The sequence below is a fragment of the Mesoplodon bidens genome (assembly GCF_964165515.1).
Source record: "Mesoplodon bidens genome assembly, chromosome: 18".
NCBI lineage: Eukaryota > Metazoa > Chordata > Mammalia > Artiodactyla > Ziphiidae > Mesoplodon > Mesoplodon bidens.
Window position 1 is genome coordinate 57,015,892 of NC_138175.1, and position 27,187 is coordinate 57,043,078.

Below are 27,187 nucleotides of genomic sequence, written 5' to 3' on the forward strand. Positions count from 1 at the left end.
GCCCGGAATTGCGCGTGGGGTCGCCTAGCGACCGCCTCTTATCCAGATTCTGAGTCAATCACAAGTGTCCCCGCCCGGACGCTACTGAACGCGGCCTCTGATTGGCTGGCACTCCCGCCAGGTCCTCTCGCGGATGAGCCCGCCGGGCCGACCCACAGGTACACACATTTGATTGGCTTATGTCCCGCTGATGCCTTGCCCCGCCTTCTGGACGCGAGTTTCAAAAAGTGCTTAGCAGCCTCCGCTGTGTTTATTGGTACTAGAAAGAGGTTCACTGGAGAGTCAGGGACTTAAAAGTGAATCCCAGGGCTGGAAAAACATGGGGTCTTCTCCAGTTCGCTTATTTTCCAAATGATGTGGCCGAGGCTTACAAAGGATCTGAGGGCAGGTCTGGGTCTGAAAGTGGGACGTCACACTGAGCCAGGCTGGACAGGTCAAAGAGCTCTGTTGGCCGAGCTCAGCGCCACAGCGCGCCGTGCCAGGAAGACTTTATTCTGCGCCTCCTGAGGTAAAGGGTAAAGAGAGGTGGAGATGAGACAGATCTTCTCTCCACCCGTGGTCCTTTCCATATTCCCCAGGACCCCTTCCCAGGGACCGGGCCTGGCTCACCGTCTCTCTCTGGCGTTTGAGTTCAGAGATGAGGCGTCCATATGAGTTAGCCAGGGCCACGGTATACGTCATCAGGATGCTAGAAGAGACGGAATGGAAGCTACTCCTCAAACGCCCTTAGAATATCTTCAACATAGGGCTCTTCAGTAATCAGGAGTCTGGACCTCCTCCTTCAGACTCAAGAAGTCTAGTATCCCAGCCCCCTCCTTTCCTCAGACCCAAGAGTCTGGGCCCCCAGCCCCCTTCTCTCTTGGAAGCAGGCAGCGGGACCCCAGGTCAGACATTCAAACTCAGACCCAGGAGTCTAGGGCTCTCACCTGGAGATCAGCAGAAGGGGCACAGCAAAAGCCTGGGTCCCCAGGAAGAAGAGAAATTTCTGGGCAGTCTGAGGGAGCTTGGAAATAGACTTGGGGATCTCGGCCCAGATGGACGACTGCCCCCGGAATGGACCACACAGCTTAGAAGGTGGGATCCTGAAGTCAGAGACAGGCAGAGCTCAAGGATGGCCAAAAGTCAGAACCCTGGAGAAAGGAGGAAGGAGGGAGGGAGAGAGAGGCAGGTGCCTCTCACACTTACAGGAAGATGCTGTAAAGCACAGGAACGGTGGAGATGGCCAGACTCAGGAGAAGGACCAGGGGGAAGAAGAAGTTCACAGTGGAGGCCCGAAAGGTGCGGGAGGCCGGGGAGCAGGTGGAGAAGAGGGTGATCTGGTGGGGGGGATGAGGGAATCTGAGCCCCAGATTCTCCTTCTCCACCATCCAGGAGCCCTGGTCCCTGGCCTCCGCTCCTCAGTCAGGATCCAGGAGCCCCAGTTCTTTTCCACTATCAGACACAGGAGTCCGGGTCCCCCTTCCCTCAGACCTAAAGGTTGGGATGCTCTGGACCCCTCCTTCTCCCACATCCAGGAGTCTGTCCTCCAGAACCATCCTCCGTCAGGATCTAGTAGTCCACGACCCTGGCATCCTTCCCCGCCAGGACCCAGTAGTCACATCCCTCAGTCCCCTCCTCCCCCCAGGACCCAGAAGCCCAAGCCCCAATACCTCCCGCTTCAGACCCAAGGGTGCTCCCCACCCCTCACCTTCTTCAAATAGAAAAGCAGCAGGAACTTGGCCGTGTTGAGCAAAGGCAGTAAAGGGCAGAAAAAACTCCCCACCCAGACCACTGTCTGTGCGTAGATGAGCCGCAGCACTTCGTCAGGCACCCGGAACTCCAGGGTCCCCGCAAAACGACCCAGCGCCCCGGGACAGAGGCCACAGAGCAGCCTGAGGGGCGGGGTGAGGCCGGGCCGAATCAGAGGCAGGCCGGCCACGGGTTTCCCCGCCTTCACCGTCCCGCCCACCAATCGGAAGTGAGCATATCTGGGGGTGGGGCGGAGCCTTCAAGGTTCTGGAGGGGGTGTGTCTAGAGAGCGGGGCTTGAGGCGTAGAGGTAATCATGGCAGTAGGGACAGGGCCACAGGGACGTGACTACCAAACTCGTGGAGGGGCGGGGTCTGCGGACAGGGCAGCCAGAGGCAGGGCTAGAAAGGGGCGGGGGGAACGAGAAAACTGGGTGCGGGGCGGGGCCACAGCAAGGGGCGGGACTCTCACTTCCGAGGAAACTGGATGAGCAGCGTGACTGCCAGGCCGGTCAGGAGATCAAACAGCAGGAGTTTGTACATCTCCTGTCCCAGGCGAGTCTCCCAGCACTGAGGAAGGAAGAACAGGTCATAAAGACCTCAGGACCCAGACACCTGTAGACCCGAACGTCTGAGTCTCCAAACTGCAAGCATATGAGATTCTATCAATACTTTCTCTGGGGGGTCTTTAGTTTTTTTTTTTAATCCATAGCCCTGTCCTCAAGGGGAAGGTATTCTAGCACCCCAAGCTCCCCTTTCCTCCCAAGCCAGGGGTCCGGACCCACCGGGCTCCTCCTTTCCTTCAAGGACCCAGGAGTCCGTCCCCCCCACCCCACCCCTCATCCTCACCGGAAGTTCTTTGTAATTGTAGCCACAGGTTTTGCACTCCTCAGCGTCCGCATCTCCCCCGCAAGTGATCTGATTCCAGAGAGAGATGAGCAGGAGCGGCAGGGAGGCCAGGCGGAGAATCATTGTCCTGGCAAGGGGGAGAGAGAGAAAGGGAATCAGCACTGACCGAGTGCCCGACACGTGCCTGGACCGTCCTGTGTGGAGCGTGCTCACAATTCTCCCCATTTCCCAGATGAAGAAAACTGAGGCTCAGTGACAGGAAGAGTCGGGATTTGAATCCAGATCCCACTGGATCCCATATCCTGACGATTTATTTGCTACAACCAATGTCCCCCGACCAGCCCCACCATCATCCCCGGCCCACCCCAGGAGTCCAGAACCTGAACAGGATAAGAACGATCTGGTGGCTCCTGGTGTAGCCCTCCAGTGGGGCAATGAGCTTGAACACCAGTGGCAGCACGAAGTTGACCCCGGAGATGAAGATGGACGGAAGGTAATCCACCAGGAGCTTCAGCAGTGGCATTCTCTGGACATTAGAATCCTCCTAGGAGGGAGGGTGGACCAAGAGAAGAGGCTCTGGGGTCCTGCAGGAGCCCTGCTTAACATCCTCCCCCAGCCTCTTCCTCCTTCATCACCGTGAAGTCCAAAGTCCAAACATAATCCCCCCACACACACCAACCCCTCCTCTCTGAGATTCCAGGAATCATAGGCCTCAGCCTCCTCCACCCCTGGAAATGTAGGTTCCAGGCCCTTTCCTCCCCCGGGGTCCTCCACACCTGCAGCTTCACAGTGGCCCCTGTAGCCCAGTAGACGCCGTAGGAGGCTGCCCCCAGGAGTGCCAACACCACCACGTGGAGCAGCACCCGCACCGACCACACCCTGGCTTGTTGGCCCAGCGTCCGCACCGCAGCCTGGCGCCGCACCGCTGCTTCCTCCAGCTCCACCTAAGGCCGGAAGAGACATCCACTTGGGTTCCATTACCCTAGGTGCAGCCTGTGGTCCAGAGCCCAGGCTCAACGTGAACCGATGCAGCACCACCCCTCCAAGAACATCTATAATCCTTATCTCAGCCCATCCAGGGCCCTCCAGGTGACAATTGAGATCTGGCTCCGCCCCCAAGGCCCCGCCCAACACGTCCAGCTCCTCCCAGGACCCGCCCAGCACTCATGCCTGGTGTTTTGGAGTTACAGTTCTACTTTATCAAGCCCTTTCTGGCCACACCCTTCTCTTAACTTTGAACCGAGGAGCTTTAGGTACCGCCCCTTTCCTGCTGCTAGCTTTTTCCTGTACCCTTTGACTTCAGGCATCCCTGTAGTGGCCTTGGCCCCTATCCCCAAGGCCCGCCTCCTTAGAAGAAAGCTCCGCCCAGCATCTCACTGGAGGCCCGGTCCCTGGTCTAGGCCCCGCCCATTCTCTCAACCCCGCCCCCTCGGGTGACATCTGGTTGTAGGCCCCCCACCCCTAAGCGCACCTGCAACTCAAATAGGATGTTGCGCTGGCGCAGCCGCACGTGGACCTCCCCGCTGAGGCCAAAGTCCCAGGCAGCGAACACCCGGTGGCTGTAGCTGGTCATGGCCCCTGACTCAGCCAGCAGCGTCTGCTTCAGCCCAGACACCGAGCTAAGAGAGGGGAGATCCGAGAGACGGGGCGTAGCAGGACAGCCACAAGCAAGGGGGATACCCCTCTCCCTTTCTGGGGCCAACAGGGAAAATGAACTCTAAGACCTTGGGCATTTGAGCTGCTACCTGGTGGAGACACATACAGTCATTGTTGCCAAAGCCCAAGAAAGAGATTCAGAGAGGCCCAGAGGAGGCCAGACACCCAAAAAGAAAAGACAGAAACCTAAGATAAAGACAGCTCTCCAGAGAGAAGAGAACAGAGACCCTGGGGAGAGAGAGATTTAGAGGGAAGACTGAGACCCCCAAAGGGGGGCAGAGATTCCAAGAAAAGGGGACAAAGACTCAGAGAAAAAGAGATGGAGAAAGGCGGGGGGGGGTGGTCAGAGACTCAGAAAAGGAGGGGGCAGGTAAAGAGACTGGAGAGAGGAGGACAAAGACCCAGGGAGGGATAGAAAACCAGAGAAAAGGAAAGAAACAGAAAACTGAGCAGGAAGACTCCACATCCACCTTCGCCGCCCCGGCGCTGGCCCCCCTCACCTCTCACGTGGGCCCAGAGGCCTCCCACCCGCTCTCCCTGCTAACACCTGGGCCCGGTCTCCGCTCCCGAGCTAGTAGAGCCTTCCTTCTATGCGGATCCGATGGCATTCCCACTTAAAACCTATTCCGCAGCTTCTTTTTGTTTTTTGGTTGTTTTTTTAAAGTCTTTCGGCTGTGCCCTGCAGCATGTGGGATCTTAGTTCCCCGGCCAGGGATGGAACCCGCGCCCCCTGCGGTGGAAGCGCAGAGTCTTAACCACTGGACCACTAGGGAAGTCACAGCTTCTCTTTGTTCTTGAGTCCTAGGCTCCTTCATAGCATAGCCCCCCTGATCTGGCCCCCACCTACTTCTCCAAGCTCAAATCCTGTCCCCCCCGCCCGCCTCCTCCTCGCCTTTCATTTCCCAACCTCTTTCCACCACAGGGCCTTTGCACTCACAGTCCCCTCTGTCTGCAATGCTGGTGTCTTGTCTGTTCACCTGGCTGGCTCCCTCCCACCATTCCTGTCTTCCTCTACAGGTCACTTCCTCAGAGAGTTCTTTACTGACCACTCCATCTAATGAGGGTCCCCACCCATTATTCTCTATCACACGGGGGCAGCAAACTACGGCCCTGGGACCAAATCCTGTTTTTGTAAATAAAGTTTGATTGGCACACAGACACACCCACTCATTTTCTTACTGTCCACAGCTGCTTTTGCCCAGCAGACTCTAGTTGAGACAGAGACCACATGGCCTGCAAAGATGAAAATAATTCCTACCTGGCCTTCATTTTTTTTTTTTTTTTTGAGGGCCTCTCACTGTTGTGGCCTCTCCCGTTACGGAGCACAGGCTCCGGACGCACAGGCTCAGCGGCCATGGCTCACGGGCCCAGCTGCTCCGCGGCATGTGGGATCTTCCCGGACCGGGGCACGAACCCGTGTCCCCTGCATCGGCAGGCGGACTCTCAACCACTGCGCCACCAGGGAAGCCCTGGCCTTCATTTTTTTTTAACAGAAAAAAAAAATTGTGCTGATCCCTGCTCTACGCTCTATCCCATTTGTTTTCTATATAGTACAGCTCCCAAACTCAAATTGCTGACTTGCTTGTTTATTTAACAGTCTTATCTCGAAATTTATCTCCCCTACTCGACTGTAAGCTGTACAAAGGTAGGGGGACCCCCATCTGGTGTTCCTGGGCCCTGTCAAGGTGCCTGGCATTTAGGAAACACTCCTTTTTTTTTTTTTTTTTTTAAGTTCTTGGTTTCTTTCTTGATCCTAGTCCCTTCCCTTGGGGATCTCCCAGGCTTGCCTGAATGCCAGTGAATCTCAGGTTTGTAACTTCAGTCCAGACTCCTCTGCAGAACCCACGTATGAACTGCCTACGCAATATTCCCTCACCAGTCCAAAAGGCATCCCAGAATCAACTGGTCCAGAACTGCACCCCGGATATTCCCTGACAAAACCTGTTCTTTCTACAGCCCTCCCCATCTCCACCGACAGCAAACACCTGGAGTCATTCTCCATCATTCACCACACCCCACGTGCAATTATTAGAGAATCCTGTGGGCTTTCCTCTCAACATATATACAGTCTCCCTTTATATAAAGAACAAACGGGCCAAAAGCAAGCTATAGTGTCAATAGAAACAATGGTGGTTGGGCAGGGTGGTATGTAGTAAACTGAAGAGATATTGAGGAACTTCTGGAAGCTAGTCATGTTCTGTTTCTTGATGTGGATGGGAAATGTACCAAGATCTATACTTTGGTTTGTCCATTTTTCTGTGTGTGTGTGTGTGTGTGTGTGTGTTTTGTCATGCCACGCAGCTTTCAGGATCTTAGTTCCCCAACCAGGGATTGAACCCAGGCCCCAGCAATGAAAGCACAGCGTCCTAACCACTGGACCACCAAGGAATTCCCTGTGACTTTTTATTTTTAATGAGAAATATATATGGTCAACTAATATTTGACAAGGAAGCCCACATACTCAGTGGGGAAAGGATAGTCTCTTCAGTAAATGGTGTTGGGAAAACTGGATATCCACATGCAGAAGACTGACGTTAGACCCCAACCTTAAACCATTCACAAAAATTAACTCTAAACGGATTTAATACTTAAGCATAAGACCTGAAACTGAAAAACTCCTAGAAGAAAACAGAAGAAAGTCTCCTTGACGTTGGTCTGAGCAACGTTCTTTTGGATGTGACTCCAAAAGCACAAGTAATCAAAGGAAAAATTAATCAGTGGGGCTACTAAGAAGCTTATACACAGCAAACGAAACAATCCCAAAAAGGGAGAGGCAACCTACATCATCTATCTGATAAAGGGTTAATATCTAAAATATAGAAAGAATTCATAGAGCTTAATAGCAAAAAACCAAAACAAAACAAAACACCAACCAACCAAACAACCCAATTAAAAAATGGGCAGAGCAATTGAATAGACATTTTTTCAAAGACAAGCAGATGGCCGACAGGTATATAAAAAGGTGCTCAACGTCACTAATCATCCGGGAAATGCAAATCAAAATCATGGGCTATCACCACACACCCGACAGAAAGACTGTTGCCGGACTTCCCTGGTGGCGCAGTGCTTAAGAATCCGCCTACCAATGCAGGGGACACGGGTTCGAGCCCTGGTCCAGGAAGATCCCATGGAGCAACTAAGCCTGCGCACCACAAGTGCTGAGCCCGTGCGCCACAACTACTGAAGCTTGCGTGCCTAGAGCCCGTGCTCCGCAACAAGAGAAACCACCGCAATGAGAAGCCTGCGCACTGCAACGAAGAGTAGCCCCCGCTCACCGCAACTAGAGAAAGCCCGCATGCAGCAACGAAGACCCAACGCAGCCAAAAATAAAACATTAATTAATTAATTAATTATTTTTTAAAAAAGAAAGAAAGGCTGTCACCAAGAAGGTAAAAGATAGCGGATGTTGGAGAGGATGTGGAAAAACAGGAACCCTTGTGCCTTGTGCACTGATAACGGGAATGTAAATTGATTCAGACACTAAGGAAAACAGTATGGAGTTTCCTCAAAAAAATTAAAAACAACCACCATGTGATCCAGAAATCCCACTTCTGGGTATTTATCCAAAGAGAATGAAAACAGGATCTCAAAGTGATATCTGCCCCTGCACGTTCACTGCAGCATCATTCACAGTAGTCAAGATATGGAACAACCTAAGTGTCTGTCAACAGATGATATATTTTATATATATACACAATGGAATATTACTCAGCCATGAAAAAAAAGGAAATCTTGCCATTTGAGACAACAGGGATGGACCTTGAGGGCATTACGCTAAGTGAGATAAGTCAGACAGAGAAAGACAAATACTGTATGAGATATCACTTATATGTGGAACCTAAAAAAGCCAAACACATAGAAACAGATTAGAACAGTAGTTACCAGGGCTGGGGCGGGGGGTGCAGGAACTGGGGAGATGTGGGTCAAAGGGTACCAACATCCAGTTATAAAATGAGTAAGTTCTGGGGATCTAATGTACAATATTCTGCCTGTTGTTAACAGTGCTGCATTATATACTTGAAAGTTGCTAAGAAAGTAGATCTTAAGTGTTCTCGCCAAAAAAAGAAATGGTAACTGACTTGATGGAGGTGTTAGCTAACCTATGGTGGTAATCATATTGCAATATATAAAGGCATCAAATCAACACAGTGTATGCCATCAACCTACACAATGTTATGTGTCAATTATATCTCAATAAAGCCGGGGGGAAAAAAAAAAAACTAAACCCAAAACTGACCACTTGTCACCACCCTGGTCCAAGCCACCTCTCTTGGTGATTTTTGCAATTGATTGCAATAATCTCGTAACTATTCGACTTGCTGCTGCCTTGCCCTTAAGCTCTCTCCCTCCCTTTCCCTCTCCCCAGCTCCCCTGTCTTCCATAGCGCCACAGATTCTTTTCTTTTAAAACCTAAATCAGATCAGGGTGATCCGCTCAGGCACCTGCAATGAGTCCCATCTCAGAAACAATCCCAATTCTTTACGGAATGTGGGCCCATCCCCTACTGCTCCCCGCTCTCTGCTCGCCCCCCGCCTCTCTGTGATCCAGCCCCACAGGCCTCCTTGTGCACCTTGAAACACGCCAGCCCTGCTCCTGCCTCGCTCCAGCTGCGCCCTCTGCCTGGAATACCTTTCCCCAGGTATCTGAGTGACCAAATCCCTCACTTTCTCAATGTCTTTGCTTAAACACCATGTCCTCAATGAAGCTTCCCAGACGCCCCATTAAAACAGCAGCCTGGGGGCCTCCCTGGTGGTGCAGTGGTTAAGAATCCGCCTGCCAATGCAGGGGACACGGGTTCGAGCCCTGGTCCGGGAAGATCCTACATGCTGCGGAGCAACTAAGCCCGTGCGCCACAACTACTTAGCCCACAAGCCACAACTACTCAGCCCATGAGCCACAACTACTGAAGCCCGCGTGCCTAGAGCCCGTGCTCTGCAACAAGAGAAGCACCGCAATGAGAAGCCTGCGCGCAACAACAAAGAGTAGCCCCCGCTCGCCGCAGCTAGAGGGAGCCGGCGCGCAGCAGCGAAGACCCAGCGCAGCCAAAAATAAATAAAAACAACAACAACAAAACACACACACAAAAAACAGCAGCCTGGCCTTTTTCCGGTAAGTGGCCTGAGGTGACCTCTAAAAATGGTTCGCTATTCACTTGACCCAGAAACGCCACAAAATCATGCAAGTCAAGAGGTTCAAATCTTTGTGTTCACTTTAAGAACACTCGTGAAACTGCCCAGGCCATTAAGGGTATGCATATCCGAAAAGCCGCCAAGTATCTGAAGGATGTCACTTTAAAGAAGCTATGTGGATTTTTTGATGATGCTGATTCACTTTGTTATACAACAGAAACTAAAACAACATTGTAAAGCAATTATACTCCAATAAAGATGCTTAAAGAAAAACACAAAAAAAGCAGTGTGTGCCATTCCGTCGTTACAATGGTGGAGTTGGTAGGTGTGCCCAGTCCAAACAGTGGGGCTGGACGCAGGGTCGGTGACCCAAAAAGAGTGCTGAATTTTCACTGCACACGCTCAAAAATGCAGAGAGTAATGCTGAACTTAAGGGCTTAGATGTAGATTCTCTGGTCACTGAGCACATCCAGGTGAACAAAGCCCCCAAGATGCGGCGCAGAACTTACAGAGCTCAGGGTCGGATCAACCCATATATGAGTTCTCCCTGCCACATTGAGATGATCCTTACTGAAAATTGTTCCTAAACCAGAAGAGGAGGTTGCCCAGAAGAAAAAGCTGTCCCAGAAGACACTGAAGAAACAAAAACTTATGGTCTGGAATAAATGCTGCAAAAAATAAACACACAAAAAAGTAAAAACAAAACACCCCCAGCAGCCTGGGGAGTTCCCTGGCGGTCCAGTGGTTAGGACTCAATACTTTCACTGCTGGGGCCCGGGTTCAATCCCTGGTCAGGGAACTAAGATCCCACAAGCTGTGTGGTGCGGGGAAAACAAAACAAAACAAAACAGCAGCAACCTGGCCCGGTATCACTGTCAGTCCCCCTCACCTGCTCTGCTTGTACCGGATTACCCTCTAACAAGCCATGCAATCCACTTATTAGGGCTTATTGCTTATCACTCGTCTCTCCTGTTACAATGTCAGCTCCCCCAGGACCAGACTCGGTTGGGTTTTTGTTTGTTCGTTCTTTTTTGCCAGCTGCCTAGAACAATGCCCGGCCCATAGTATCTGCTCAATAAATATCTGTTGCATGAGTGAATGAATCACCTCCATTTGTTTAGCATTCTCCCCTCCAGAAAAGATGTAATTAATTTGCTTGCTTAATACCTTACCTTCCCCACTAGACTGTAAGTCACAGGAGGGAGAAACTTCTCATCTTTATCCCTGGCCTGCAGCAATCATGAAGCATTTTAAAATTCGATTGCAACTCAAATGGAGAGAAAGGGACCACAGAGCAAGACTCGGGATTCTGGAGGAGGGGGGTCTATCACTGCTACTCCCCTATGGTGTGGGGGGCCTGGGTGTAGGGGTGTCACTGACCGGTGCAGGATGAGAAGCAGGTAGAGGAGGTAAATGGCAAAGGTGGAGCACAGGTAGGTGATGGCCAGGTGCGGGCGGGGTGGGTAGAACCCATAGAAGAGAGGAGACCATTCTAGAAAACCCTGGGGAAGGAAAGACAGGGCAGGGGTCACCACGGGGCTGGGTAGAGGCAGGGTTGAGGGAGCTGGGCCATCAGGGTCGGGGGTCACCGAGGGCACTAGGGCTCAGAGCAGGGGCTTCCCAGGGACCCAGGCACGCACCTGTCCGGAGAGCAAATTGAAGAGATCGGTGGAGAAGGAGACCAGGCCCTGAGAGATGGGCCTGTAGGAGCCGCAGGGTGAGGAGGCGTTAGGAGCAGGGGGACCAGGGGGAGTCCCTTCCAACCAGGTGGGCAGCAGAATCATGCAGGCTGTAAGCACGGAGGCCAGCACGCTGAGAAGCAGCAGGAAGCGCAGCAGGGAGAAGTAGGACTCGGTGCCAGCTCCAAACTGGCCTGCAGGGGGCAGCAGAGAGGCCGCGGGCTCCTTTCTGGTCCCAGACCCCTCCTCCCACAGACCCGGGAGTCCAGCCCCCAGCCCCTCCTCCCTCAGACCCAGGAGTCCAGTCCCATCCCAAGATGCCAGACCAAAGCCCACCGTACCCCCAATCCTCTTCAGCGTCCACTCCCAGGGCTGCACGGAGCGCAGGCCTTCCCGCACCTTCTCCTTGGACCTCCGAAGCAGAAGAGTCCAGTGGGCGGCCCTGGACCCCGAGCCCTGAGCCACTTGGTTCCTGGCAAGGCTCTGTCTGGGAGCGAAACAGAGTCAGACACAGAAAAGGAGGGGCCTAGTGGCCCCAAATGGAAACCACCCACATGTAGAAACAACCCAATCCTTGAACCAGGAAGTTAGCTGAAATATATTCCTAACACGGGTTACTCCATAGCAATGAAAAGAAACACACCTAATGCTCAGCATAGGAAGACAGACAGAAAATACAGACTGCAGGGTTCGATTTACACAGAGGCACAGAGCAAACACAGTCAAACTCTTCTCTTCAGGGCCACACACACAGGTGGCAAAGCTATGAAGAAAAGCAAGGAATGATCCTCAGTGAAAGTCTGGGAAGAAGAAAGGGGGGTGCCCTAGGTGGTGTTTACCTGGACCCTCACTTTGGGAAAACTCTTTTAAGTTTCTACATGATGTTTCATGCACTTTTCTGTCAGCAAATACCATCATAAAGTAAAAAATGAAAAAAAAGAAAGAAAAAAGGAAGGTAGGTGTGATATTGTGATTTATAATAAGAAATATATATTTGGTAGTGTATGATGATCTCACATGTGGAATCTAAAAAAACCGAACTCAAAAAAATAAATAAAAATTAAAAAAAAAGAAAAAAACCAAACTCAAAAGAGCGTAGGATGGTGTTTACCAGGGGCTGGGGGTAGGGAAATGGAGATGTTGGTCAAACTTCCAATTATAAGATGAGTGAATGCCGGGGATTTAAGGTATAGCATGGTGATTGTAGCTCATAATACTGTGTTGTATACTTGAAGCTTGCTAGGAGAGTAGATATTCAATGTTCTGACCGCTGCAAAGAAATAGTAATTATGTGACACGATGGAGATGTTAGCTAGCACTACTGGGGTAATCGTTTTGCAATATATCAATATAAGTATAGGGCTTCCCTGGTGGCGCAGTGGTTGGGCGTCCGCCTGCCAATGCAGGGGACGCGGGTTCGTGCCCCGGTCCGGGAAGATCCCACATGCCGCGGAGCGGCCGGGCCCGTGAGCCATGGCCGCTGAGCCTGCGCGTCCGGAGCCTGTGCTCCACAATGGAAGAGGCCACAACAGTGAGAGGCCCGCGTGCCGCAAAAAAAAAAAAAAGTATATCAAATCAACACATTGTACACCTTAAACTTGCACGATGCTGTATGTCAACTGTATCTAAAACTGGAAAAAACTTTTAAAAAAAGAAGTATATATTTGGTCTTTGTCCTGTTTCTGGCACACAGTTCCTAAACCCTCGTATTTCCCAAGTGGTGACAGTGCCTTTTTTTATGTTAATGAGGTTATATCTCCAGGTAGATAGCGTCAGAATTGAGGTGAATTGTTGGACACCAAGCTAGTGTCAGAGTGTTGCTTGGTGTGGGGAAAATTCCCCACATATCGGAATCGGTGTCAGGATTATGTAAGGAAAAGGGTCAGTTTTCAAGGGCTCCCTGAAGAGTCACACAGGACCCCGTTCTCGGAAGGGCGTCCCACCTGCTGTGCCGTTTGAATGCTGTGCTGTTGCCGTCTTAAAAGGAGTAATAATTGTTGAACAGCAGACCCAGCATTTTCAGCTTTCACTGGGTACTGTAAATTATGTAGCGGGAGAGAGGCAAGAAAGAAATGAAAGAGTGATAGGCTTTGAAGAGGGGGAGGCAGAGACAGACAGAAAGCAGAGAGGAAAGAAAACGGACGGATCTCAGACACCCAGAGAAATAGAGGCAGACAGCCTTGGAGGGACAGCAGACACAAGAGACGAGAACTTGGGAGAGAGAGAGAGGAGAAAGAATCCCGGAGACAGAACCCCTTGGAATCAGAGAAGCACAAGCACAGACAGGAGAGAAAGGAACCCAGAGGCAGCTCTGAGAGAGGCAGGGACCGACAGAAGGACAGAGTGGAATGGAGACGGAGCCTCCAGCAAGTAGGAGGATGGGCCACACCTGGCTGGGAGGTGGGAGGTGGGCCTCACCTGTGTGCCCGTCTGGCCTGCATGGGCCACGGCAGTTCCCGGGAAGGGCCAGGCTCCTGCAGTTCCTTTTGTGTGGCTTCTGCAAGGGACTGGATACTCCTCTGTCCGTCCTCCTCCTCCTCCTCCAGGGCCCCCCAGGGCAGCACCCCAGGGCCTCGGTACCGAAGCGTAGCAGCACTGGGGAGCTCATTAAGCACAGAGGACAGCGATGGACCTGGGGCAGGAGGACAGGCGGCTGGGAGAGTCCAGGCGTCCAGGCCCCCAGCCCACCTCCCTCAGACCCAGGGGTCCGGGCCCCCAGCCCCTCCGCCCTCAGACCCAGGGGTCCAGGCCCCCAGCCCCTCGCCCGTCAGATCCGGAAGTTTGGAATCCCCGGTCCCAGACACCAGCCCCATAGCCCTGCCAAGCACCCAAGTGTGGCCCCTCCAGGCCCCTCCTACCCCAGGGCTGAGAAGTCCGCTCCTCAACCTCCTTTTCCGTCTAACTCAGGTTGTGATCCTGGCCCCTCCCATTCCTCAGATATTCCAGCCCCTAGCCCTCTCCTCCTCCAAGACTCCGGGTCTCCAGACTCCTCCCCAGAACCCAGAAGTCCCAGCCTCTGGGTCCCCTCTCCCCCAGAGACCCGGGAGCTGAAGCCCCTCCCCCTTCGGCCCTGGGGTCCCAGGAGGCGGACCTCCGTTCTCCGCCTCCCTCAGGACTTTGCCAACCAGGGGAGTGGGACCTGACCTTCCTCGGGCTCCCCCACCTGTTCTGGCCTCCCGGGGTGCCGGCCATCCCCCAGAGGAGGCCCAGGCCTCCGGTTCCGACATCGGGCTCTCTTCAATGGCCCCAGCCGCGGATCTGTTTCCGTCTCTAGGGCCAGCAGAGCAGGGACTGCCCCAGGTGAGGGAGGAGCCTGAGACAGGGGCATACCTGGCCGCCGGGTGGCCCGGAGGACAGAGCCGGCACTTCCCGTAAACTCTCAGAGCCTCTGCTGGGAGCTGAGGTCCACAGAGGCCTGCGTGGCTCCCGGGGGTGGGGGGTGGGGGCTGCGTGGTAGACATCACAGAGGGGTGCAGTGGTGCAAGTACCCCCCATGGATCACCCACAGACATTCCCACATAGAGTCTTGGTGTGACACTTTATTAGGAGAGATTTACACATTCTGAGCCTCTTAGGTCAAAGGGTGACAAGAGGGTGACAGGAGTGCTGGGACCCTTCGGTGGCTCAGATGGAACCTACGAGAACCATAGTCCACAGGCCTGCACATCTGCGCCTCAGCTTCTCAGTTCCAGGAGGGTTATACTCCGTACTGGTCTAATGAGACAAGAGTGGAAGCGACCAGAAAGAGGTCCCCCACTCCCAGAGCCTGCCCTGAAGCTCCTAACCCCACACTGTGGAGCCAAAGAAGGGAAATTTGCCCAAGAAGCCATGTCGCCCATCGGCCCCTGCTGTTGGGGGTAAAACGCAGCTCTCTCTGAATACCTGGCGCTGGGCAGGGACAAAGGGAGATTCTTGTCTGGACCATATCTTGATTTTTACAGGAGGGAAAACTGATCATCTGGGGCCCTCAGGGCGGAGGCTTTTCCAGGCACGGTGCTGAGCTGGGGAGGCGGGAATCCTCTCCAGGGCCCTTGCCACATTCAGGACTCTTTCTGGGAAGGGAGACAGGAGCATGCTTCACAGAATTCCCAGGCAAAAGCTTGGTAGCTGGACCGACGGCAGAGGGAGTGTCGTGACAGCTTACTCCTCCCGAAGCTTTCCTGAGGCAAGGCTGGTGGCGGGGGACGCTGTCTTCCGCCGGCTGGGGCTGCCCCCACCTAGAGCCAGCCCCAGCCCGAGGGCCACCAGGGCCAGGATGTGGATGCAGAAGTAGATGGAGGCCCAGTAGCGCAGGGTTTCGCCCAGCGAAAGCAGCACAAAGCCCATGCACATGTAGTCATAGGCCCGCATCTTCAGGAACCAGTGCACCCAGTCCCAGGCCTTCTGGCCCCTGGGGCTGAGCCGCCCCCGAAAGGCCGACTCCAACCGGCCCTCAGCTGCCAGGCACAGCGGGATGGTCAGGAAGCTCAGGTAGTAGCCAGGGTGCAGGCCGTGCCAGTAGGCGCTCAGTAACATGGTCCAGGCGCTCCTGGGGGAGGGGCTAGGAATCAGGACCCGGAGTGCAGGCCCCCTGCCCTCTTCCCTGAGACCCGGGGGTCCAGGCCCCCAGCCCCTCCTCCTTCAGACCCGGTACTCTCTACTCTCTTCTCAGAAACCCCCTCCCAACACTATTTCCCTCAGGACCCAGGAGTCAAGTCCCCAGCCACTTCCTCTTTGAGGATCCAGGAATATAAATCATGATCCATGAAGACTCAGAAATCTCCAGCCATGGTCTCTTCTCCTTAAGGACTCCAAATGCTATCCCTTGAAGACCCACAAATTGAGGCTCTGATCCCCACTTCCACAGAGAACCCACAAATCAGAGCAGGCTTTGCCAAGGACTGTGGCCTGAGTTCCTGCCCGTGGGCATCAAGTTTTCCCTCTGGCACATCAGGGTGTTAAAAGTGCAAAGATAACCTAATGACAGAATGACACTGACCACCCTTTCCTGGGGGGGCGGGGGGGAGGGCGGAGGGTGTAACGGTCCATAAAAAGGTTGAATTTTCCCTGTTGCCAACAGGGAAGATCTTTTCCTCCTTCTCTTTTCTTAGGCCATTTCCTTGAAAAACCTGTTTGAGCATCTTTCCCTTATCCTTTGGATACAGATGGAAATCTTTGAAATGGTAAAACAGGCCTCTAGAAAGTGTTACAGTCCAGGAATGTTCTTCTCGAGGGCCTGGGAGCCATCTTTCTGAAGCCTAGGTGTGGGGGGAGATAGAGCCTGTCTCCCTGCAGCTCTGAGGGTTTACCCTAGGTGCCAGCTCCCAGCTGTAAACACCTGCCGGTCATAGAGATAGGAGTTTTATTCTTCCTTTATATAGACACTTAACTAGCACAGGTGGCTACCCCAATCACCAGGTGAACCTGGGATGAACACGAGAGCACGCACAGTGCTTGTGGAGTCCTCCGACGTGAGGACCAGTTATGGTGTCTCTTGAGAACACGCTACGTAAAGGGCTCTAAGTGGCGATGGAGAAGACAAAAAGGGTGAGGTTTCCAGACGACTAATAAGGACCTACTGTATAGCATGGGGGAGTCTACTCAGTACTCTGTAATGGCCTATTTGGGCAAAGAAGCTAAAAAAAGAGGGGATATATGTATATGTATAACAGATTCACTTTGCGGTACACCTGAAACTAACACAACATTGTAGATCAATTATACCCCAATTAAAAAAATAAAAATAAAATGGATGGATGGATGAACTGTTAAAAAAAAAAAAAAACGGCTGAGCTTTCTTTCCATCTTGGTAATCTCAGCAGTGGGTTACTGGCGCCACGCCTCGAAATCTGGTTTAATGCTTATTCAATAACTGGGTTTTTTTTTCCTATTTTTTGGCCACGCCGCAAGGCATGCAGGATAATAGTTCCCAGAGCAGGGATCGAACCCACGCCCCCGGCAATGGAAACGTGGAGTCTTCACCACTGGAGCGCTGGGGAAGTCCACAAAACTGTTTTCTTCCTTTCCTACCTCTGGTGGAGAGAGAATGCTCTGGGTCGGCAGAACTCAAAGCAGTCGACGGTAGGACACACATCAGCGCAAGCCCGGCATCTGTAACCTCCACGTGTGCACACCGGAGCTCTTGGCCGTTCCGCCACCTACTCTTCTCTCCCTGCTTCGCTGCCCCCCCGCCCCCCACAGTGAACACTCTCCAAAGAATCGTCTAGGCTCCCCCTTCCGTCCTCTCCTGAAGCCGCTCCAAGCCAGCTCTCACCTCAGCCCTCCACTCCGCTCACTGAAGCTCCTGGCCCCGGAAGACACGCAATCCCCTCCTCGCTCCTCCGTGGAACACGTACTTCTCTTGGCTTCCTTCCGGGAATGAATACTTTGCTGATTGTCCTCCTACGTCACTGGCTGCATCTGTGCTGGCTCTTCCTCCTGGTCCCTAGTCTACACCAGGGTTTCTCAATCTTGGCACTACAGACACCTGGGGCAGGATCATTTCTCGGGGTGGGGGGTGGGGGGAGGTGGAGTGCTGTCCTATGCAGCGCAGATCGTTTAGGAGCATCTCTGGCCTCCACCCACTAGATGCCCGTGGCACACCCCCATTACGACAAAAGCGTCTCCAGACATTGCCAATGCCCCCTGGGGGTGCCGCCCAATTGCTCCCCCCCATTGAGAATCCCTGGTCTAAACGTTGGCGCGCTCTGTGCTCTGACCTGATGCTCAGCCCCAGAGCTTTAAGTACCATCCACACCTGCTGACGCTCAAGTGTCCACTTCTTACACCAACCCTTGCATTACGCACCAGAATCACACAACTAACTGCCTAGCCAACAACCCCAGCTGGAAATCTAACAGTCACCTCAAGGTCAGGGAGACTAAACCCAAGTCTAGCTTCCTCATCCTTCCCACTCCTGAAACATCCTTCTGCCCGGTTTCCCCTCCTCAGGTAACAGCCCTTCTGCGCCCTGCCATCACGCACAACCCATCACCTGGGCATCGAGCTGTTTCCCACCTCCACCTCTCAAATGCATCCACTTCTAGGCCACTGGTCCCTACTCTAGGATACCATCAGTGCCCACCGGGCCAGTCCCTGCTTTATGGCCTGCTCCCCTCCCCCACCTTAGCCCATTCCCACACAAGGTCGGAGCAGATCTTTAAATCATGAATCAGATCACACACCCAGGGAAGTCTAGCTCCAGAGGCACCATGATTGACTTCTTCATTATAAGAACGTGTCATGATGTATCCTGACCTCATCTGGTGACACTCGGCAGGTTTTCTAAGATCAGACCTCTGATCCTGGGTCTCTTCATCTTTAAAATGGGGCTGATGAGAGCTCCTACTTCCCAAGGTTGTAAAGGTTAAGTTTATCTTGCTATCCAAATTTTTTTTTTTTTTTTAATTTGCGGTTCGCGGGCCCAGCCGCTCCGCGGCATGTGGGATCTTCCCGGACCGGGGCACGAACCCGTGTCCCCTGCATCGGCAGGCGGACTCCCAACCACTGCGCCACCAGGGAAGCCCTAAGTTTATCTTATCTTTACAGAAGGTCTCCACTCAAGAAATATCAGATGAGTGAAGGATAATACAAGCCAATCAGGCCTCACACTAAGTGCATTTCACACTTTATCTCATTGATTCCTCACATCAACCTATGAAACAGGTAACAGCATTACCCCCATTTAAGAGTTGAGGAAACAGGGGTCAACTAACTCCTTAAGGTTTCTTAGTAACCGGCAGTGTTAAGATTCCGGAAGGTCTAGCTACTGAGTCCACAGGACTCAGTACACTGCGTTTGTGGAGCGGGGCTGACTTTAAGGAGGTAGAAACGGAGGCCCAGTGAGGAGGAAGAATTGACCCCAGAATAACGCAAAACAGCCAGCGCAAGGCTCAAGAAACTACAACTCCCATGACCCTTAGGGGTTGAGGCCCAGCGGGGGAAGCCGAAGGCGGCCCCAGGGGCAGCTGGGAGATGTACTTCCGTGCCGTCCTCCGAGACGATTGGGCTTACCTGAAGACGTAGGAGCGCGCGGGCGCGCTCTTGTAGATGTACTGCGCCAGCCACCACTGCACCGTCATGTTCCAGTACCGCATGCCATCCCGCACGCGCACGCAGAAGTCTGTGCCATAGCAATCGATGTTGCGGATGGTCTCATAGTCGTACTCCGTGGAAGCCGCTTTCTCCGGACTGGTGGGGGGGGGGGTGGAGGATGAGGGTGGGGGACAGACATGCAGCTCAGCCAGGCCCCCTCCTGACTCTGGCTACTGTCCCAGCCCCGGATGCTAAGGAGGGGATCCTGGCCAGGCAACAGTTCTCTGGCTGTCACGTTTGCTAGGGCAACAGGGGAGGGTAGCCCAGACTGAGCATTTTTGGGACGTGCACAGTTCATCAGCAATAGGGTTCTCCTCTTTGGTAAGGGGCCCTGTAACAGCCAGGAAAAGTCTGGAAGGGCCACGGTTGCTAAGCTATGAGTCCTTAGCAACCTGACCTGCCAATGGTCTCAGATGCTAGGGAAAGGCCATTCCTTAGCAACCAAGCTCAGCATCTTCAGAGAAGCCTCCAAGCAGTCCATTCTAAATTGCTGGACACTTCGGTTGTTACGGAAGCAGCATCCCTAACAATGAGGTGGTCCGTGGTTGCTAGGGAGATGTTTTAGGCCCGCCTGACACCTTGATGGTCTCTGTTGCTATGGAAAGGGCATTCCTTAGCAACAAGGCCTAGGATGTTTAGAAAAGCTTCCTGAAAGGGCCTTTCCTGGCTCTTGGTCCCCAGGATTGTTCTAAAGGGTCACCTCCAGTAATACAGTGGTTCCTGGGTCACTGGTGCCAACACCACCCCCCAGCAGTGGGGGATATCCTTGGCCCACCTGAACCGTTGGCAGCTTCTGATAATGGAAGGGGGGCATCCATTAGGGGCGGGGTCCAGAGGTTTAGAAAAGCCTTCAATTCCTGCTTGACATCTTCTGGGGGATACCCTCTACTATGGCAGTGGCAAGAAATTTGCAGGGGGGTGCCACTTCCCCCGCAATGGAATGGCAGTTTGTGACTATTAGGGGATTGCCCAACCCTTGTAAGGAGGAGTAGTTCAGAATTTACATCAAAGGGCTGCTTTCCCAGCCCCAGCCTGAAAGCTGACCATGACCGCTGGGGACAGAGGGACAGGCCATTCCTGGTTGCTAGGCGTGCCATTTCCCTAGCAACACAGGAGCAACATATCCTTAGCAACAAGAGAGTCTGTAGTTACTAGCTGTGTGATTTATCTAGTGATGAAGGAGCTAGGGGGCTAGTTTCGCCAGCAACAAGGTTAATTGACAGTTACCAGGGGATTTCCTGGGCAACAGTAGGAAGGCGACCTGCATTGCTAGGAATGGTGTCCCCTCTGCTAGAGGACAGCATGGTCAAGGATGCCATTTCCGTAGAAAAAGAGGGCAACAGCAGGCTGTTATGTGACGACATCCCACGGGGAGGGGCGTGCTCGCTCCCAGCCAACAAAGGGGCAGTTTAGGGGATGCCGTTTCCATAGCAACAAAGAGCAGCTTTCTGGCAGGAAGCAGCAGTGCTGTTGCTAGGGAATGTTCTCCCTAGCAACAAAGGGCTACTCCTCACTGCCCAACGATGGCACCCTGAGCAACCAGCGACAACTGGGTTACTGGGGTGTCGGTTCCACGGCAACAGAGGGACAGCGTGTGATTGCTGTAACACCTTCCTTTTCCTAGCAACAGAGAGCAATTCACCATCCCAAGGGGGGACAAGCGCTAGCAACAGGGGGCAATCCGTACGTATCAGGACTACTGTTTCCTTAGGACAGGGGAAGGCGGGCTGTGGTGGCTGAGGGTGACACTCTGCTGACAACAGGTGGGAGACCTGCCCCCCCCTGCTCCCCGCTATCCTCCCTGCTAGGGGCAGGGCCAGCCCGCAGTGATTGGGCCTGCTGGGTCTTGGGACACCTCCCTCCCGCCGCCTGACCTGCTGGGGGGTGGGCATTGGAGGGTGGGGCCGCCCCCGGCCCGGGCTTTGGCGGCCACGGGGTAGGCCCCGAAGCCGGCGGCAATGCAGCCGCACTCGGCGGCAATCCAGGCCACGTAGAAGCGCATGCGGAAGGCGAAGAAGACGGGGATCATGTAGAAGAGGCGGGCGGGCAGCGGGCGGGCGTAGAAGGCGTCCTCACGCACGGCCTCCAGCGGGAACAGGTGGGAGGAGAGCAGGAAGAGCAGGCCGAAGAGCGGGGCCGGCCAGGCGCGCCGCAGCAGGGGCCGCAGGCTGGGCACGGCCCCGGGGAAGGGCTGCTCCAGCCAGTCCAGGTACGTGCGGTAGCGGAAGAACGGGCCTGCGGCGGGAGGGAGGGTAGCTGGTCAGACACGGTACACCTGGTGGGGGGGCGAGCTCCAGTCTCGGGGCGGGGTTGGGGGAGGGGGAGATGGACCAGAGATTCGGGAGCTGAGGTGGACCAGGAAGAGAGGAAGGAGAGAGAGAAGAGAGAGGGAAGGAGAGAGAGAAGAAAGAGGGAAGCAGAGAGGAGAGTGGGGGTATGAAACCCAGAGAGAAAGGGACAGGGAAGCGGAGAAAGGGGAGGACAAGGGACTCGGCAGGAAATAAAGAGGGACAGACACTTATGGAAAGGGACACAGAGCCTGAGAATGAGGGGATGGAGACACGGAGACAGATGGAGACAGACAGACCGGACCTGGAGGGATGGGGTTGGGGGTGAGCTGGGTATAAAGGAGTGACAGGAAGTGCAGCAGTGCATGTGCAGAGGAAGAGTGGACTGAGAAGAAATGAGAGGGTGGCAGGGGCGGGACCCCTGGGGGACCTGATGAGGACTTTGAGTTTTGTTCTAAGCGCTAGGAAACCAGTATAGGCTCTCCCACCAGGGAAGTGCTGGATTATCGTTTTGCCTTTTCACGAGACCCCTCTGGCCACTGAGCAGGGAGGGGCTGCAGAGGGACAGTGATGGAAAAGAGGAGAATGTTCTTGGCCTAGGGAGGGAGCACAATGGGGTTAACAGAAGTGTGAAACGTCTTACACGTCACAGAAGACCACACACTGTATGATTCCACTTATCAATGTTCAGGATAGGCAAATATAGAGAGATAGAAAGTCAATTAGTGGTTTCCAGGGAATGGGGGCAGACGGAGGTTGGGGAGACGACGGCTAAAGGGTGCAGGGTTTCTTTTCGAGGTGACGAAATTACATGGTAGTGACGGTTGCACAACTCTGTGAACAGACTAAAACCCAGCAAGCTGGATGTGGTTACCAGTGGGTGAATATGGTAATCATAGCTCAATACAGCTGCTATGAAAACGAACACCTTCTAAGAGGTCAACATGAGTGAAAAATATTTTCTGAAACTAAAAATGGGATCATAAGCTGTGAATGCTTGTTGCCCGGGCAGCAGAAACGTTAGGGTGACGTAGATCTTTCTCCTTTATCTCCTGTTTGCTCCCAAAAAGTTACAAGGAGTCACTGAGGCTGAGAACAGTCTGTCTCTACTCTGGAGGGGCCCTGGGACCAGGGGGAGAGTCAGACGTGGACTCGGGCATAGATGCTCACCCTCAGAGCAGCAGATGCTGGAATGGAATGTGGGAACATGGAACAGGCACCAAACTCCAGGCAGAGAACGGAGACAGAGGTTGAAGAGCTGCGGAGGCAGGCCTGCGGGGCAGGCACGCTCACCTGTCATGATTCCCACGTAGCAGTAGCTGTAGCTGAGCGTCTCCATCAGAGAGGGAACGTCAGGCAGCAGCCCCAGGCTGGGCCCCTTGCTGAAGCCTGAGGCCATTTCCTTCCTCTGGGCCACGTGCAGGTCCTGTACTTCACTGGCCAGACTCACCAGCTGGGAGGAAGGGGTGTAGGGAAGGACAGGTCAGACACGGGCTTCCTCTCACCCACCTCCCTTTCACTACCTCTCTGGGCAGCCAACAGCTGCTGCAGCCCCGTGCAGCTGGGCGCTGAGTCTCTACTCCACGGGCAGCTCTGGGCATCTAGTCATGAGTAAGGGCTCCTTGGTGACTCTCGCAGGGCTCACTCCTGGGCCCCTCTGTCCTTTTTCTCTGCGTTCCATCTTTCTGGGTTCTCCTGCAGTTCATGACTTTAGATACCACCCACAGTGTAACCCGGTGGGACTTCTCCTCCAAGCCCCAAGCCTGTTCATCAAGCTGCCTCTAGGGAATTCCCTGGCAGTCCAGTGGTTAGGACTTGGCGCTTTCACTGCTGGGGCCCAGGTTTGATGATCCCTGGTCGGGGAACTAAGATCCCACAAGCCGTGTGGCGAGATCAAAAAAAAAAAAAAAAGCTACCTTTTGTCATTAATACTTGATATCTTCCAGGCACCTCGAATTGAACACATCCAAGGTGGAACACGGTATTAGCCTCTCCCCAAACTGGGTCGTCTTCTAGTCTCTGCCGTCAGCAAATACCACCACCATCCAATTAATTGCTTAGGCTGGAAACCTTCCTCCCTCCCCGAATCGAATCCCTAAGTCTCTGGAATCTGTCCCTCTCGCTTTGCCTCCACCACTGGGCTGAATATGTTCGGGCTCCTTCTTCAGATCTGCTCTCTACCCTTCTCCGCACAGACCCCAGGCCGGCTCAACATCCACAGGCCTGTGTCTTCCAGCTTCCCCCTGGGTTTAGTTGGCACAGAGCCCCAGGCAGAGATGGAGGAAGGCAGGAGTGAGGCTTGGGTTTTTATTCCCTTGTATTGATAAGACCACCTTGGGTTGGCCATGACCCTTGATGGTCTTCTTGAACTGGGGGGCTCTACCCAAGTCTTGTTCCTTCCCGGCTTCACTACCTGCCCCTCCTCTCGTGCCCTGGGGCCCAGGACCTCTCCCCATCCCGCCCTCAATTTCTCATAAATGCTGGGCTTCCTGGTGGGGCCCTGACTGACCTCCCCACAGGCCTGCATCAAGCCGCCACTGTTTGTCAGCTGGACTTTGATAAGAGAGTCCCACGTCACCCCATCTTGCCCTTTCTGCTTCAACTCGCTCAGCATCAGGAGGAAGCATGTTTAAACCTGTAAATCTGGTCACGCTGCCTCTTCTGGCAACAAATCAAAACACCTCTTGCAGTGGGTCTTGGGCCCCCACAGGAAGAAGTCAGGACCCCCTCACCTTAGCCAACAAGACCCTGCATGGTTTGGCCTGGGCTGCCTGCGCTCTTTTCCTCTCCTGATGGACGGTCCATGTGGCTGGTCCACTGCTGATGGGACTCAGCCTGCTCCCTTCCACACATGCTGGCCCCTATGTCCTGAAAGCCTCTTTCTCCAGCTCCCGCTGGGAACACAGGATGCTGAGGAGACCTCGTTCACCACCTCACATGACCGTTCTGTTCACTAATACGTAGCACATAGTAGGAACGCACGACTTTACGTTCCCGGGGGTGGGGCCTGGGAATCTGTTTTCACCCATCTTCCCAGGTCATGGAGAGGTGGACGTGGTGTCCTGGTTTTGTGTCCTTAACTAAGTGCTACCTCCCCAGAGCTGGTTGTCCTCCTTTGCAAAATGGCTTGCTACAAAGATGCACTTTAGCTCAGCCACCACATGGCACCCACAGTTACATAACTTTGGATACTTCTTTACCCCAGGGAAGAGCTGAGAGGTGAAGCCCCGCCCCCGGCGGGGTGTGTGGGAGAGACCAGCCCCCTTCCTCTGCCTCCCACAGGAGTGGCTGGGAGGAGAAGGTAAAATCGCGGGTGGTTAACTGGCACACAGCGAGGGCTGGAGGGGAGTCTGACCTTCAGTGTCAGCAGCAGCTGGACGGCATTGGTGAAGGGTGTGGGAGTGGGCAGGCCCAGCAGGCTGAGCGCGCGGAAGAAGAGCAGGTATGAGAAGGTCCAGGCTAGGGCCAGGGCGTGGCAGGAGCTGGGCAAAGGCAAGAGGCGTGCTGTGCTGGGTGCAGGACATCTTGCCTCAGCCACCCCTAGGTTCCAGCTACAAATCCTTCCCCACCTCCCCACCTTCAGAGACAGAAAATGAGGGGCGGGGGGTATGGAATGAGCACGACTGAAACAGACACACAGAAATGCACAGCAACAGAGAAGAAAATGAGAAGGGGGTTAAGAGAGGCTTCAGGGTGAAGACCCTTCAATCCTCCATTTTTTCTGGGAGGGAGGAGGAAGGGAGAGGGAGAGAGGGGAGGTGGAGGGAGAAAGAGGGAGGGAGAAACAGAGAGAGAGAGAGAAAACCAATACCAACGGTGGCAGGGCCAGCAGACTAGTAACGCCCTCCTCTCTCCTGAATCCACGACATGGATGTAAAGGCCCAGGACAAACACACAGGAACAAAGACCCAGAAAAAGGCAGGAGAGGAAGAAAAACAGACCAGACAAATGACAGAGAATCTAGAGATAAACAAGAGACATCCGGAGATGGAGACAGAAACAGAAAAAGACCCCAAGAGGAAACAGGTCGCTTCCTCCACCCCCTCCATCTCCCCCTCCTCCCCCCACCAAATCCTCACCAGGGCTGGGCCTGAATGAGCGCCCAGGTCCCAAGGATGGTGATCAGAGAATGCAAAGTGTGGGGGCCGCAGGTGAACAAGGTGAGCCCTAGGCCCACAGCTGCTGCCCCCCATCTCTTCAGCCCAGGTCCTGCAGGGAGAAGGCACAGCATAAGCGTGGAACCTTCCAGGGGTCCCCAGCCCGGGCACACACACCCCTTTATTTTCCACTGGGGAGGGAACCTGACTCACCAGCTTTCTTAAAGAGGAAGCCGATGGGGACAGAGATAAGAAGAACCACTAGATATGTCCATTCTTCGGGTGACATGTTCTGGGGGAGGGGCAGAGGTTCCCAGTGAGAACACAGGAGTCCGGGCCCCCAGCGCCTCCCCCTTAGAGGACTCAAGGATCCACCCCCCCGACCCAGTCCCCAGTTGTCGAGGATCCAGGAGTCCTACCCTCAGCTCCTCTCCTCTGACAACACAGGAACCCCGACCTCCAGGCCCTTCCTCCTTCGAGGATAGAGGAAGCCACCCACAGAACCCCTCTTTTGAGAACGCAGGCCCCCAGCTCTCTTCTCCTTTGAGAACCCAGGAATCCAAACCTCCCGGCCCCCTCCTCCTTCGAGTATCCAGCAATCCAGCTCCTCTCTTCTTATCCCCTAGCCTCTCCCTCTTTGAGAACCCTGCTCTCCAGACCCCCTGCCCTTCTCCGAGAGGGCCTCAGAGGAGCCCAGGCCTCCAGCCTCCACCTCTTTCGGAGCTCCGGTTCCTTCTCCCGTTTGAAACCCAGAGAGCGGGCCCCACTCCTGTTGGGCGCACCAAGAGCGGGTCAGATCCGCTCCGGGCAAAGCCACAGGCGGTTACGCCACCCGGGAGCTCGGCCGCGCTCCCGGCACCGCCCCCGCACCTCATCAGCCCGCCGATCCGCAGCGACCCCACACTGTCCAAACCCCTCCCGATCTCCGGGGCGCCTCCGCACTCCGCGCCCACCGCACCCCTGCCCAGGCGTGGCGGACCCACCTGGGCCCGCGGCTACGCGCCGCCCGCAGGGCAGGAAGCAGCCGAGCAGTCCCGGCCCGCGGGCCACCGCGGGTCCGCCACGCCTACCCCGCCCAGCACGCCCCCGCGTCCCCAGCCTCTTCCGGGGGCGCCGGCTGGGCTGCGCGGTCCGGGGCCGGGTTGCAGCGCCCGGCAGGCTCCGGGCTGAGCAGGGAAGGAGCCCAGACTGGGCGCAGGGAGCACGAGTCCGCAGCTGGACACGGACTCCGTTCTACCGAGCTGCGAGCACGCAAAGGGGCGGGGCTTCGGGCTCGGAAAGGGGTGGGGCCAGAAGCTTCGGGCACGGAGGGAAGCGACCGAACCTGGGAAAGAGGCGGGGCCTGGAGCTCAGCGTTCGGAATGAGGTGGAGCCTCCGCTTCAGGTTCCTTGGGACAGAGTCGGGAGGTGGTTTGGAGGCGGGGCCACAGGCTTCGGTTTTCTTCGGAGGTAGTCGAGTACTGAAGGTCTCTGTTCGGATGTAGGCGGAGCCAAGAGCTTCGGCCGGATGTGGAGGGGCCACAGCGTCGGTTCCCTTCGGAGGTAGTCGGGTACAAGTGACTCTGGGTGGCTGATAGGCGGAGTCTCATGTTTAGGAGGGAGGCGGAGCCACGGGTTTAGGTAACACGAAAGAGGCGGGGCTCAGGAGTATTTCAAGGGGGCGGGGCAAACAGAGTCCCGGCCTAAAGGG

The 27,187-nt window shown here is 54.5% G+C and overlaps 2 protein-coding genes and 1 pseudogene across 3 annotated transcripts; 1 reads left to right on the forward strand and 2 right to left on the reverse strand.

Moving 5' to 3' along the window:
• Positions 1-218: 218 nt before the first annotated feature.
• TMC4 (transmembrane channel like 4) lies at positions 219-14,515 on the reverse strand. The gene is made up of 15 exons (XM_081217429.1): positions 14,203-14,515; positions 13,458-13,671; positions 11,381-11,526; positions 11,001-11,233; positions 10,741-10,862; positions 4,047-4,194; positions 3,352-3,519; positions 2,956-3,119; positions 2,576-2,702; positions 2,199-2,296; positions 1,688-1,871; positions 1,186-1,316; positions 927-1,082; positions 610-688; positions 219-503 (listed from the first exon to the last, which is right to left on the reverse strand). The coding sequence occupies exons 1-15, from the start codon at positions 14,498-14,500 to the stop codon at positions 435-437; spliced, it is 2,337 nt and encodes a 778-aa protein (XP_081073555.1). The 5' UTR covers positions 14,501-14,515; the 3' UTR covers positions 219-434.
• LOC308606492 (large ribosomal subunit protein uL22-like) lies at positions 9,149-10,680 on the forward strand (annotated as a pseudogene). Its single transcript has 2 exons — positions 9,149-9,535; positions 9,648-10,680. The product of its transcript is annotated as a large ribosomal subunit protein uL22-like (transcript).
• A 525-nt stretch (positions 14,516-15,040) lies between the features above and the next one.
• On the reverse strand, positions 15,041-26,757 carry MBOAT7 (membrane bound acylglycerophosphatidylinositol O-acyltransferase MBOAT7). Its single transcript, XM_081217424.1, has 8 exons — positions 26,481-26,757; positions 25,711-25,789; positions 25,480-25,609; positions 24,756-24,882; positions 22,694-22,853; positions 20,987-21,347; positions 19,032-19,208; positions 15,041-15,567 (listed from the first exon to the last, which is right to left on the reverse strand). The coding sequence occupies exons 2-8, from the start codon at positions 25,784-25,786 to the stop codon at positions 15,180-15,182; spliced, it is 1,419 nt and encodes a 472-aa protein (XP_081073550.1). The 5' UTR covers positions 25,787-25,789; positions 26,481-26,757; the 3' UTR covers positions 15,041-15,179.
• Between the last annotated feature and the right edge of the window lie 430 nt (positions 26,758-27,187).

What these genes read in the sequence shown, in the direction of transcription:
- TMC4 (XM_081217429.1), bottom strand. Translation starts at nt 14,500, where the DNA reads ATGTCTACCACGCAGCCCCCACCCCCCACCCCCGGGAGCCACGCAGGC. An exon ending in GACGCTGAAGAGGATTGGGG is followed by an intron (nt 11,234 to 11,380) that starts GTACGGTGGGCT and finishes TGCCCCCTGCAG; the next exon opens with GCCAGTTTGGAGCTGGCACC. An exon ending in ACAATTACAAAGAACTTCCG is followed by an intron (nt 2,297 to 2,575) that starts GTGAGGATGAGG and finishes TTCCTTCCTCAG; the next exon opens with TGCTGGGAGACTCGCCTGGG.
- MBOAT7 (XM_081217424.1), bottom strand. Translation starts at nt 25,786, where the DNA reads ATGTCACCCGAAGAATGGACATATCTAGTGGTTCTTCTTATCTCTGTC. An exon ending in CTCATTCAGGCCCAGCCCTG is followed by an intron (nt 24,883 to 25,479) that starts GTGAGGATTTGG and finishes GCCTTTGCCCAG; the next exon opens with CTCCTGCCACGCCCTGGCCC. An exon ending in AGCTGCTGCTGACACTGAAG is followed by an intron (nt 22,854 to 24,755) that starts GTCAGACTCCCC and finishes CCTTCCTCCCAG; the next exon opens with CTGGTGAGTCTGGCCAGTGA.